This window comes from Molossus molossus, unplaced genomic scaffold, assembly GCF_014108415.1.
Source record: "Molossus molossus isolate mMolMol1 unplaced genomic scaffold, mMolMol1.p scaffold_m16_p_10, whole genome shotgun sequence".
NCBI lineage: Eukaryota > Metazoa > Chordata > Mammalia > Chiroptera > Molossidae > Molossus > Molossus molossus.
In genome coordinates, this window is record NW_023425345.1 from 85,604,650 (window position 1) to 85,618,284 (window position 13,635).

The following is a 13,635-nucleotide window of genomic DNA, read 5'->3' on the forward strand; positions in this document are numbered from 1 at the left end:
CTTCCCTTTCTTATTCAGTTAATTTTATAAAGGGAACTTAATTCAAAATTCAATTGTAAAACATAATATACATATAAAACTTAATTTGATAAAATGAAAAACATCTCATGCCATAAATACGGTATTTACATATACTCAATAACTTACCAATAATTTTTACTAATAGAAAAATACGGTATTCATAGTCATTCAGATTTCACTCAGTATTTCAAAGTTGCTATATTTATGTTAATAATGTATTACAAAAACCAAATAAGGGCAATTCGATTAATTGCATTACCATAGAGTTCAGAGAATTGCTACTAACAAGTTTGCATTATAACAAAAAATTACGCTCTATGGTTAACGTGGAAAACTCAACTTTTATAAACCAAAACATTACACTCCCACGGACTGCGGACATGATCGATTGGGCTACAAGGATTGAAGATGGTGGGCAGGCGAGTAAGAATAATAATCCCACTTTCATTCTAGGGGCAAGCTCATGCCTACTGGACACTGGTTCACAACCATAACATTTCAAGTACATTCTAGAATCTTTATCAATCAAATTTTCATAATTTCAAGTAGAAAAAATTCTAAAATAGGTTCCGGTCAATATAAATATTCAAAAAGTTCAGTCCCCATTCAGAAACAGATAAACAGTATATTTATTAAATGAGTTAAGACAAATAAACTTTACAAATAGACAAATAATAAAAGGCTCAGTGGCTAAAATAGATGGTAAGCATCATTGAAAGAAATCAACACCATCACGGTATCTCAGTTGGCTTACACGTGTAAAAAGAAATTTTCAAAGAGCAATTTCACAGAAATGAAGCCAGTTTTTTTTTTTTTTTCTTATAAACAAATCACCATTTCTTGGTTTAAAACTGACATCTGTTATGAAAATTACCATATCACATATTTGTAAGATGACAAGGAGTAACTCATCTTCAAAGTGCAAGTAAGTCTATTTACAACCACAAAAAAGGCAATGATGCGGAGAAAGGATTTTTTAAAAAATATACAAAGATTAAAAACATTTGGGATGCAAAATTAAACAATTTTTTGGTTAGAGGATAAAAGAGAAAAAGTGATTGAATTACAGATGCTGATGTCAGCTATACATACTATATAATGGGATCCATGGTCTTTAACAGCTTGCTTGCATTTTTTTTTCTACTTACATAATGCTCTGGAAACTTCTGGTAAAAATTACAGTGTCTCAAAGAGAGAAATATACACTAAGCATGTCTTGCTACTACTTCATGGATGTTGTAAGACCAGTTTATGGATTACAGTGGGTGTAAAAAGCCATTGCCTTGAGTTGAAAAATGAATACTGTAAAAGCTCAATAAAAATCCTCCAAAGCACATGCACTTCTAAATCTTTTGGTAATTACATTCATATTTAAGCATAAGCCAAAATAAAAAAGAAAACTGAAAGTATTTCCCTTTTCTCTATTCCCTATGCCCTGTAGGCTTCTCCAGTTGATAGGGTCAATTTTTAGAATTGAAAGGGTTCTTCGAGATAGTCTAGTCCACCACCCTCATTTAGGGTTAATGACTTTCCCAAGGTCATGCAGCACGTTAATGGCAAAACCGATGCTAGAAACCAGGTCTTGACTCCTTGGCTGGTATGCTTCCCAGCATATCATGCTACCTCTTTTTACAGTAGGATTCACTGTAAATACCTGATAAATAAATGTACAAGTGCGGACAGAGCCAACGTGTTTCTAAGACATGTAGAGGATTACCGCAAAGGACTGATGGAGAGAAAAAGATTTTCCCCCACCCACCAAAAATATCAAGCACCATCAACTAAATGTTTCTTTGCTGGGTCAGATGTTGTAGTAGTCCTCGTAAACTTTATGTCAACCTGAGGAGTGTTTATCTGGTGAAATCTGGGCCCTAACACAATGCCAGTACCTAAAAGGTAAAGACAGAGGCAAAAATGGGGAGAAGGTAGACCAAAGAAAGAAGACTTAAAGAATCCAATTGGCTTAGAAATGGGCATTCTAGCATATGGTTAAATATTATATCTAAATATATATATGGACCTTTTTCACCTTTCCATATAATCTCATTTTACCTAATCTGCTATTTGGCCACTTAAGAATTAAAATAAATGTACCAAAGACAACGGGGGTCATTCTTCTTCTTCTTCTTTTTTAAACAGTGAGACTATTTTAGACAAAAATTCAATGAAGAATATGTTGAATGGTGAAATTACAGTATTTTCTTAATCTGGTTCTATGAGCTTATTACCACGGAATTAAAGCAGTATTTCATGGGGCTGTTACCATCTTGAAACGCATTCCAATCATGTTAAAGAGGACAGGCTGTTGCACCATACATGCAGAATGGAGTCAAGAAGCTGAAATGCCTTTTAAAAAAACATTGCCGTGAATTTATTTAATAAAAGGGCAGATTTATTTATGTTTACAAACAAGTTTCAAAAACAAAAGGAGAACATGTATGCTTCTACTTATTAACCTTTTTCAAAATGCCAACAGCCCTCATGCTGTATGAAGGTTTCTAAGGATTTATTAGAAAAATCAATACAGTTCACTCACAGTTCACCAAGACATCACTAACTAACATGTTTAGACAAAAACAGAAAGGACTAAGGTTCTCTTGTAGTTTGATAGCTTGATTTAATTTGATTTGCCTGAAACAACAAAAGCATTTCAAGCATCTTTCATTATGCAGCTGATGTCCCACATTAAACAATCTACTAAATTCTGAACAAAAGGTTATTAGCAAGTTTTCAAAAATTTTAAAAATTAAACAGTTGTTTCAAAACCATTAAGTAGTAAATGTATTTAAGAAACTAAGTAGGACAGATGCCGTAACTTTATTAGAACACCACTGCTCATGTTTTTTTTGTTGTTTTGTTTTGTTTGTTTTTTTAAACAAAGCATTAGTGTTATCTATTTGGCTATTAGTATTAGCAATTTATCTACAATATTTAACAAGGTAAATTGTAGGCAAAAATTTAGTACAGTTTCAATAGAAACACCCCCTTTTTTTTTTTTTTTTTTCCTGAAAATAGAGCAGTATTTGAAGGACTAAGTTTTCTCTGCATCAGTTATAAGGAAGCTTCCCATCTATGAACAGGAACAAAAAAAGTATCTACAAACCTTGTAAACAGATCTGTATCATTTATAAACATAAATAATCCAAATTATTAACAGCCAACAGCAGAAATTAAAGTATCAATTCTATGATCCAGGGCTCTTCGCCTGCCCAGCTTCACTCCCCCACCGCTCCCATCAGCTCTGCTAATACACTGTTCAGGACCACTCTCGGGTACTACCGGTGATGCACAGGCCAACTTATGCCGCGTTACTGTTTATCTGTCAGTTCATTTCTCCCACCCCCCAAAAAGCACCCTCAGTCTGGCAGAAAGCTTTGCGTTTTTTTTTAAAAAAATAAATCTACATTCGTACAAGTGTGTCTTCTGTTGAAGTCCAAAGACAAGAATACTATCTTGTCTGTCACAATATGTGAAAAGACCCAGTTTCAATTTGTTTCTTTACAATGCAGCTAGTGTGTTAACATTCGGCTTACAATCAGAGTGATGTTTCCAAACTATGTAGTGGGCTTCCTGGGGATGAAGAGGTAGCAGACTTGTTCATTTCCATGGTAAGGTAAATCCCGCTGTCAACAGCATTGTTATTCTTGTTGGGAGAGGGTGGAGGGCTGGGGTTGCGTTTCGTAGGAGCATCGTCTTCGGCGTCAGTGTCATCGATAAGGGGGATGTGAGGCTCTGAATCTTCTATCCTAAACTCAGGATGCGTCATAAAGTTGTGAATTGAACTTCTTGATTCCGGTTTTTCTAACCCTTCATATAAGGAACTACGAAATGCATTCACCACTCGAATCTGCAAATATCAGAAAACAGAGAAGTGTCAGTACTATTAGCTTCCCTGAAAGGGGGTGCACTTATGAGTTTGAATCCACAAACAGCTAGGTATGAGTGAATCATATATTTGCATGTAATGCAGTGGCACTTGCAATACACTGTAAAAAAATGAATATTTTAGTAGGACACTACGGGACAACAAAACCACATACTCTAAGAATTAAGAAATACAGAATTTGAAGTAATACTAAGAAAATCTCATTGTCACTGGCTAAAATTTAATAGCCATTTTACAGGATTTTTTTTTCCCTAAGAAAACAAAATCAAACAAGAAACAAACAAAACAAAAACTTAAACAAGCATTAGCTGATTTAAAAAATATGCAATTTTGAAAACAATTCAAATAAGTTAAACAAAGTCAAGCACAGAGGGTTATTATTTGTCATGCTAGGAATTGGGGTGACACCAACTATGAGGAAGCCAAGCAAATATAAGCTGATGCCACATAAACTCACATCTACCCCAGTATTCCCATGGGATATAAAATAAAAATAAAGACAAAGCCCAAATAAATATCTATAAAATGCCATTAAACAGCTATAAATATTTGAGTATATGCCATTTGTCTATAAAGTGTTATATGTTTTTCTCTGTTAATAGATTAAAACAAATCGATTTATATACTGTAATTCATTGGAAAAAATAAACTTAAAACATAGACAGAAAAACCCTTTAGGAGTCTTATGTAAAATAGTTCCCAAGAAGACACAAAGTGTTCTAATATTTTTGTCTCTAAACATTTAGCCTAACAATTCATCCTCCTCTCAGAAGTCTGCTGATGGATGAAAAGAGAGATTAATGGGCAAATTAACTGAAAAAAATATCATGGCACACAGTGATATCAGGTCTCATTAACCCAGTGTCATATAGACTTAAAAAAAAAAGTGGGCAAAATCTAAATAGTTGAACATTTACCATATATCAATTTAAATACAGCGTTTGCTTTTGCTTTGATTCTAATGACTCCTATTTAATGAAGACATTATTTACTCATAAGAGAAGTAACCTACATTGACATTCCAGATAAAACAATGCAGTCACCAAAATTATCTTATAAAAATCAATATAAAAATTAATAAATTTCATTTAAATGCATGAACATATCCATCACTCATAGTTACCATTTGCATGTACAGTCGTCTCTCGCCACTTTGTGCTTCGACTTTCGCTGCTTTGCTCTATTACGGAAAAAAACCGCCATAGAGTGAAGTCGTGAAAGTCGAAGCGCGGATAGGGAGGGACGACTGTATATAAATAAAGAACCCTACTTCGCAGAAATTCATTTATCGCGGTAGAGTCTGGAACTGATTAACCACGATAAACGAGGGCCAACTGTGTGATGAGAACAGTTAGGATTCTCCCTCTCAAGTTTCAATTACACAGCATAGTAACAGTCACCATGCTATACTCCAGAGCTCCCGAACTTACTCATCTTGCATAACTGAAACTTTGTACCCCTTGACCAACATCTCCCCATTTCCCCCTGCCCTCTGGTAACCACCATTCTACTCTCCGCTTCTGTGAATTTGACTATTTTAGATCCCACGTCTGAGAATTTATCCAAAGGCACGAAAATCAGAATCTTGAGGAGACACCTGCACTCCTGTGCTCTGTTCCTTGCAGCATTACTCACAATAAGCAAGACATGGAAAAAACTGTAAATGTCCACTGACAGATGAGTGGGTAAAGAAAATGTAGTGTATTGACAGAGTGGAAGATTATGCAGCCTTAAAAAGAAGGGAATCCTAACATTTCAAACAACATATATCCAGTTCTGATGAAAACCTCCTACAGTGTAACCTCAGTTCTCGAACTTAATTTGTTCTGAAAGGCTGTTAGAAAATCAAAGCATTTTTCCCCATTAGAAATCATGTAAATTGCCCTGGCCAGTTTGGCTCAGTGGTTAGAGCGTCAGCCTGCGGTCCAGAGAGACCTGGGTTCGGTTCCCGTTAGGGGCGCGTACTTCGGTTGCAGTTTGTCCCTGGCCCTGGTTGGTCGTGTGGGTGGCAGCCACTCGATGTGTCCCTTTCACGTCGATGTTTCTCTCTCTCTCTCCCTCCCACTCTATCTGAACAAAAAAATGTAAAAATGTCCTTGGGTGAGGATTAAAAAAAGAGAAATAAATAATGTAAATTGAATTATTCCACTGCAGATCCCCAAATGATTCCCCGTTTTAACCTTTCTTATACATAGTACATGTCTAATGTACTTTTTAATCTATAAGTAAACATTTAAAAAAAGAACATGAAATATAAACAAAAATTTAACAAAGGGGAAATGAAATGTACAGCAATAAATGAAAATTTAACAATAATCAGCAACAAAAGGAAAAAAAAAAACAGATTTTCTCACAGCAGTTTCCCGATGTGTTAACAGCATCGAACTGACTCACACTCCTGCATTCTCTCCCGTCTGTCACCTGAGAAACGCATGACTGATCACAGAGGTATCAGCATGAAAGGGTTGTGGGCTTGAGAAGCGAACTGTTTGATATGGGAGACATTCGAAAACCGAGGTCTGACTGTGTCTCCTCAAAGCTGTCCTGCCCGATTCGCTAGGATGTGTGTGGGCTGCGCTACAACTTGTTCAGTAGCCCTTCATGCAGAGAGGACAGCACAGCTGACCGAGGAGACAGCCCGGTGAAATGCCGGGGTGTGAATTCCAGTGCTGCCACTCACAGCTAAGGGGCCAGCAAACAGATTTCCTCAACTAGAAAATGGAAAGTAACAGTGGCACCAAGCTTATGGGGTTGTTGTAGGAGATTAAGTTCGTTCACACACATCCAGACCAGAACAGGGTTAGCGCCCAACAGGATTTCTCAAACTTCAATGTGCACAGGAAGCACCTGGGAGCTTGTTAAAATGCAGGTTCTGACTCAGCAGGGCCCCAAGACCCTGCAGGTCTAACAAGCTCCCTGTCCACAGTTCACACTTGGGGCTGCAAACATCTGTTCTATGTGGGGTGCTACTTCATTATAGGCTAGTTTACGAGTCTATTCTATTCATGTGTATATACTTTAGTCCCTTCATTGGACAATTAGCAGCAAATACATTTTCAATTTCCTTTATTGCTCTAGTTCCCCATTTACTAAGATGTGAAGTGTTTTACATATGGTGTGCAAACAATGCTTCCTCAACATATCATTACAATCACTCAACTGTTTTTTTATTGTGAAACCTTACAAATCTTACAATTATACATGTGGGCATTTAACAAGTATCCTGACTGCCCTGATAATAAACTATGCAATTTAAAAAACCCAAAAGATGACCTCCTCAAAAATATATATATATATCAGTTGATGTCAGTGGTCAGTAGGCACAGAGCACACCACAGACTGGAGGACCAGCAATCTGACAGGTGATGAGAGCTATTCAAGATGACCCTGACGTGACTTGGTCGCTGACATGCACTAACAGAGCTAGAGAAAGAGTTATGTTTTGACCAATCTGGGGAGAGGGGAATATTAAAGAATCAAGAGGGAAATAAACCAATGTTTTGAACATGTTAGACTTGGGGAGCCGCAAAACATCCAAGTGAGAAGAGCCAGAGCTCAGGAGAGAGGCAGAAGCTTAGATTAGAGAGGTGGGCATCAGCAGCACTCCAGGCTGGGCCGAGTGGAAAGAGCAGCCAGTGTGTGTGTACGCACAATTATACACACACCTCTGTGGCACATGATTCCTTTTTACCAAAACTTTTCAATTTTGGTTAAAATTTTCTTCTTTCTGAAAGAATTTATTTACAACATCCCCGCAGAACATCAGTGCCTGAAAGGGTATTCGACACACTTTCTCTCCTGACCCTTTTACAAATGGTGAATCTGAGCACTGGGAGGATGGGTGGCTGACCTCACGTCACTCTTGGTCAGTGTCAAAGTGCCTTGGAATCAAGATTCCTGGGCTCTCCATTCAAGTTCTTACAAAATCATCAAGAGAACATAGCTAACGTCAATAGAGTAAAATACCTCCCAAGACGAAGATTAACGCTGTCTTCCTTCAATCCCCCTCCTTAGCCACACGAAGACAGGACAGCTCAGAACTGCTCCAACCAATGCCGTTCCCAGGAACAGCTCTCATGTTAGACACGTACAATACAATCTCTGTTAACCAGTGGCCACTGGACCGGATGTGTTACTTTCTACTCATGAAGAACATACATAAAGAAGCGCTCCCAAAGTAGGGCATGACGCTCAGCGAACCTGTACTTGCTGTGATCTCTATTACTTTCTAAATGCACAGTGGTAATTCTGAATAACTAAAAAGCAGAACTGTGTGCACAGTCTTTAGGTAGGTAGAAAACTATTTTAAAATTATACAGGATCCAGTTTAAACAGAAAAATAAGCAACTTGAACTACCATTCTTGGCAATCTGAGCCTCACTGTTTATTTCATCCAATCTCTTAACAATTCCTTGAACATTCATTGAGAACTATAATGCATAATTATAAGTCTTAAAATTATTAAAGTAAAGAAAAATCCAATAATGCCTAGGTCAAAACATTTTTTAAAGTGTAAATTCAGAGAAAAACACTGTACAATGCATATATGGTAAACAAAAAATAGCAATGATTGTCATAATCGTAATTAAAAAAACTGAAAATGATTATCAGTTTACATTAAATACATTAAATTTGAGTAATAAACTAAAACAAAACCATACACCCTGCTAAACCACCCAGTTTTCTAAATACAATCCTAACTTTTGAAAGCAGAAAATAGTATTTTTGCCCAAAACATGATATACAAGGTTATAAAATATGAGACTATTTTAGTCCCTACCTGATATATCATACCTTCCACAACAGACTGCCCATTTTTGAAATTCATATTTATCATTACTTTTACTATATGCACTCACAAAGAATTGCATTGGTGCATGGCCGGTTTGGTTCAGTGGTTAAGAGCGTGGACCTGCGGACCAAAGGGTCATATATTTGATTCCCAGTCAAGGGCAAGTACCTGGGTTGCAGGTTTGATCCCCAGCCCCCGTTGGGGTCAAAGGAGAGGCAACCAATTGATGTTTCTCTCTCCCCCTCCCTCCCTTCCACTCTATCTAAAAAAACAATGGAAAAATATCCTTGGGTGAGGATTAACCAGAACTAACCAAAACCAACCAACTAACCAACCAACCAACCAAAGAATTGCAATAGTAAAATCAAAGACACTATGAACAAAAAAGAAAATTCTAGGGTGTTTTCCAAAGTTGGGTATTTGCACATCAAATCTGCTCAGAATAAGACCCACTTGTGTGGCCATTTACTTAACTGCAACAGAGGCTGGCAAACGTTTTCTGTAAAAGCAGAGTAAATAAAGCTTTCCTGAGCGCTGTGTCTCCGATGCAGCCCTCCACTCTGCTGTGCAGAGCGAAAACTACCACAGATGGCCAAAATGACTGAGTGTAACTCTGTCCCAATGAAAGTTTATTTTCAGTAACAGGCAACAAGCCACATTTGGACCATAGGTTATAGTTTACCAACCCATCACCTAAAGACCAGGTTTCCTCTCAGTTTCTCCTTTCCAGGGAGGTTTAACTATTGATTCAGCAAAATAATTTACTAATGATAAAGACTGATATTAGAATGATATACTTTATAAACAAACAAAAAAAACACTATAGAATGTTTTCTCTAGAGATCTTTAGGAGTAAAACTCTGACAAATAAATGAGGGAAAAAAGATAAGATGATCTTCTTCAGAGATGTTTCAAGTGTAGTATATGACAAAGTTGACATAAATTATTTTTCCATTTAGTAAAGCAAAGATTCCAAATAACAGTCAAAGAAGTTGCACATCCACAGATACTTCTAAGACTATTCCGTATTAGTGCAAGAACACTGAGGAAATCAAACCTTTCATTACATATATTAACATTAATAATTAATTCTGTATATTGGCTGATGTTCTGCATTACCACCAAACACAAGGCTTACCAGCAAGGTTAAAAGAAATGTATGGTAACAGCAATATAACAAGTGCCAACTCTTAGTGGACAATGATAACCTCATGAACAAGAATATACATCAGCCCAGCTGGTATGGCTCAGTGACTGAGCATCAACCCATGGACTGAGAGGTCCTGGTTCAATTCCTGGTCAGGGTACATGCCCAATGGGGGTGGGGGAGGGTATGCAGGAGGCAGCCAATTGATGTATCTCCCTCATAGTGATGTTTTTCTCTCTCTTCCCCTTCCTTTCTAAGAAGATCAATAAAAACATATTAAAAAATAAAAAAGAATATACATCAGCCCTCAATACCTCCTTATGTTCCAAGAACACAAACCTGCCCTCGTCTCTCTGAAGCATACCTCTATCACCTGGCCACATGAGCCCAACAACTCAGAGGTCTCATGCATATCTGTACATCAGAGAAGAGCCTGGGCAGGTGTAGGTGGGTATGTCTTCAGACAAAGTTGGTGACTGATCTGATATTTAATATAAGGCCTAGAACACAACTATACAGAGAAACACAATAAACATACCTAAGGTCATGTGACATCCCTCCAAATAAAAAGTCAATTATTTAAAATTTTGCTGAAATAAAATAAATAGAATACATGCCACCCGGGCATGTAAACTTGTCAGCAAAGTTTAACATGAAGCTAATCATGAGGAAACAAAGAAATTCAGAATAGAGGCTACTTTAAAAGACAATTGGCCTGGATTCTTCAAAAAAAGTCAATGTCCTGAAAAAGAAAGGTAGAAAAAAATGGATCAAGATGAAAGGAGACTAGAGATCCCTAACACACCACCGACGATCCTTTCTTGAATCCTGGCTTTAAAAAGCTATAAAGGGCATTTTGGGGGCCACTAGAAAAATCTGAATATTAGACTGTATAATAGATAAAATGATATCATTGTTAACCTTCTTGGATGGGATAATATGGTGTGATTATGTAGGAGACTTCTTATTAAGAGCTACACGCTGAAGTAATTCAGAGATGAAATGTCATGATATCTGCCACTTTCAAATGGCTCAAGAAAAAGTATATATTAATATATAAAGCAGATGCCATGAAATATTAAAAAGTGGTAAATCCAGATAAAAAAGTATTATTCATGTATTAATCTTTCAACTTGCCTGTTCGTTTGAAATTTTTCAAGTTTAACATTTTGAGTGCAGGGAGTCTTTCAGGATGAAGTCTCCTCTAAGATCCTCCTTACAGGACACAAGCAGACCCTTCCCGTCCTTTCCAGCCTCACAGCTCCTTACCATTTTATTACTGTTTTAGTAGCAAACTATGCCACTGAGGACTGCTTGCCCCAACTGAGCACATTCTATCAAGAACTGGCTCAGGAATCATTTTCTTCAGGTAGTTTTTCCTGACTTCCCAGGGAACGTTAAGGACCCTATTATAATATTCTGTATTCTATTACCAGGCAGTAATTCCCAGCTACTTGCTTGGTTTCCTTCCTGGACTGTCATGTCTCCGGGTTCCAGTGCAGCCTGGCATGGGGGAGGCTTTCCACACATGAAACACTAACAGCAGCTGAAGAGATGAGCTGTCGGAAGCCCTCAGGAGTCAGGAATGCTGGGGAACCCACCCACAGAGGGAGGGAGCAATGCAGCTGACGTGAGCTGTCACAGGCACAAGGCCGGCAATCTACATACACCATTCATTCAGGTAGGTAGTCCCAGCGAAGGCTTTCTAAAAATGTTTTATATTGATTTTTTGAGAGAGAGAGGTAGGGAGAGAAACATAGAAACATCGATGTGAGACATACACGAACTGGCTGCCCCCTGCCCGCCCCTCACTGGGGATCAAGCGCGCATGTGCCCTGACTGGGAATCGGACTGGGACCTCTCTGTCCATGGACAATGCTCAATCCACTGAGCCACACCGGCGAGGCTGTTTTTTTTGTTTTTTAAAGAATAGTTTATTGGTTTTTAAAGAGAGAGGAAGGGAGGAAGAACATCAATGTGAGTGCAAGAGTGATGGGTGCCTCCTGCACGCCCCTTACCAGGGATGGAGCCCGCAACCCAGGCATGTGCCCTGATAGGGAACTGAACCAGCAACCTTCTGGTGCAAGAGCAATGCCCAGCCAACTGAGCCACACTGGCCAGGCCTCAGGGCAGTTTTCATAAGAAAGATTCCTATCTGTCCATGTATGCAAACTTAACGCTCTGTCCAACATCACTGGGTCGGCGTGTCCTCAGAACACTTGTCTGCTCCTTGCGCTACACCACACTGCCTCTGCTTATCAGCATGAACAAGTCATCTGAGCTCCAAGTCAGTTCTCTCAGTAAAATGGGGAACAGTTCCTGTTCTTCCTGTTTCACAACATTGTCAAAAAGAACAAATGAAAATTTCTTAAGCAAACAGTGATCAAAAAGGCACTGAATAAACAGTTCTTTAAACAGCACTGTTATCCCCTCAACTCATCTTCTCCCCGGCTTCCCAAGGTGCCTCTGGTCCTTCACTCGCTAAAGACCAAATGGCAAAGAGGTCTTCCCTCAAAGGAAGATTACCCTTAGGTATCTCAGCTGACTTTGGGGGTGAGGAGAGGTCTAGTGCCTCCAATATACTGAGAATCCACCACAAAATCAAGACCCTCATTCACAATAAGGATGATATAGGTTATAAGGCTTTTGGGGAGTTTGCCACTTAGTAAAAATCTGTAAGGAAATCTGTTACTCTACTCAGTGAATGGAAAGTAGGACATGAAATGGTTCAATAATTAATCAATAGTACACTTTCCCTTACTTCTTTGGAAAACTTAAAACACCAGACTATTTCTTACCTAGAATGCAATTTTAAATTAAATTGACTATACAAATAAAAAAACACCTGTAAATACCAAAGAACTCTGAAGCTTATACAGAGACTCCCCCCGGCCCCCCCCCAAAAAAACCAATATCCAAAACAAGGTCACAAAGTCTAGGCTACGAAGGCAAACAACCGGCCATATATTAAAAACTTTTCTTATAACTTAATCTTCCAACCTCAGCAAGATAAAAGTAAAAATGCTGAATTCATTTTTAGCTTTAAAAACATAGTTTCTTGGTTCAAACCTCCTCCCCAGGTCCTGTTCCCAGTTTAAAATCACATGCTTCTGGGCACCATGCAATATGAACATGTTTAAAGGCATATACTCAAAAATTTATAGTAGTTTCATATTTCTAAACTACAATTTTATTCCCTTACTAAAGATCAGTTAACATAGAGACAAGCTCACAGATTTCATATCTAATCTTTGGTTGCAATTGTTCTGCCTGTTATCTAGCCCTCTAAGAAATAAAACAACAACAATGACAACACTTTGAGGTCTCAATCCACTTTACGAAAAGAAAGCTTTATGAAAAGCCTGAACGATGAATTTAAACATTAAGGAGAAAATGAGAAACGTTAGGTGTGTGAAGTAGGAAATGTTAATTTCATGCACTTAGGAACACACACTCACACCCCACAGTAGTAGAAGCAGTAGAAGAGGAAAACACTACATGTGTAGGGGTAGAAATATTTGTTACATCGTGATGCTGGCTGGCGATGGAGGGTTGCCGCCTTAGAGCCCCCTGCATGGAACTTCCACTCTGGAAAGCATTCACTACATCCATCTGCAAGGAATCAGAGATTGTGACAGCTTGCTCAGCGAGAGAGAGAGAGCCAGAGAAAGGACCATTCCATCTATCAACATATAAAAAGTAAAGGAAAAAAGGCACTTTTTACAGAGCAGATAAATAGGCAAGAGTAGTATTTTGTGATGAAGGGGGAAAGCTAGGAAAAAAGGAGCT

At 38.1% G+C, this 13,635-nt stretch overlaps 1 protein-coding gene across 8 annotated transcripts in view; it reads right to left on the bottom strand.

The window, feature by feature from the left end:
- Positions 1 to 626: 626 nt before the first annotated feature.
- The window catches only part of ATP2B1 (ATPase plasma membrane Ca2+ transporting 1), a 133,254-nt gene continuing 120,245 nt past the window's right edge, over positions 627 to 13,635 (bottom strand). For 5 of the 8 annotated variants that reach the window (XM_036251241.1, XM_036251242.1, XM_036251244.1 and 2 more), the window contains exon 21: positions 627 to 3,868. In XM_036251241.1, coding sequence (XP_036107134.1) covers positions 3,557 to 3,868 — 312 coding nt within the window. In that variant the 3' untranslated portion in view covers positions 627 to 3,556. Of the gene's footprint in view, positions 3,869 to 12,937; positions 13,459 to 13,635 lie in introns of those variants that run through there. The other 3 variants (XM_036251245.1, XM_036251246.1, XM_036251248.1) reach the window with 2 other exon arrangements.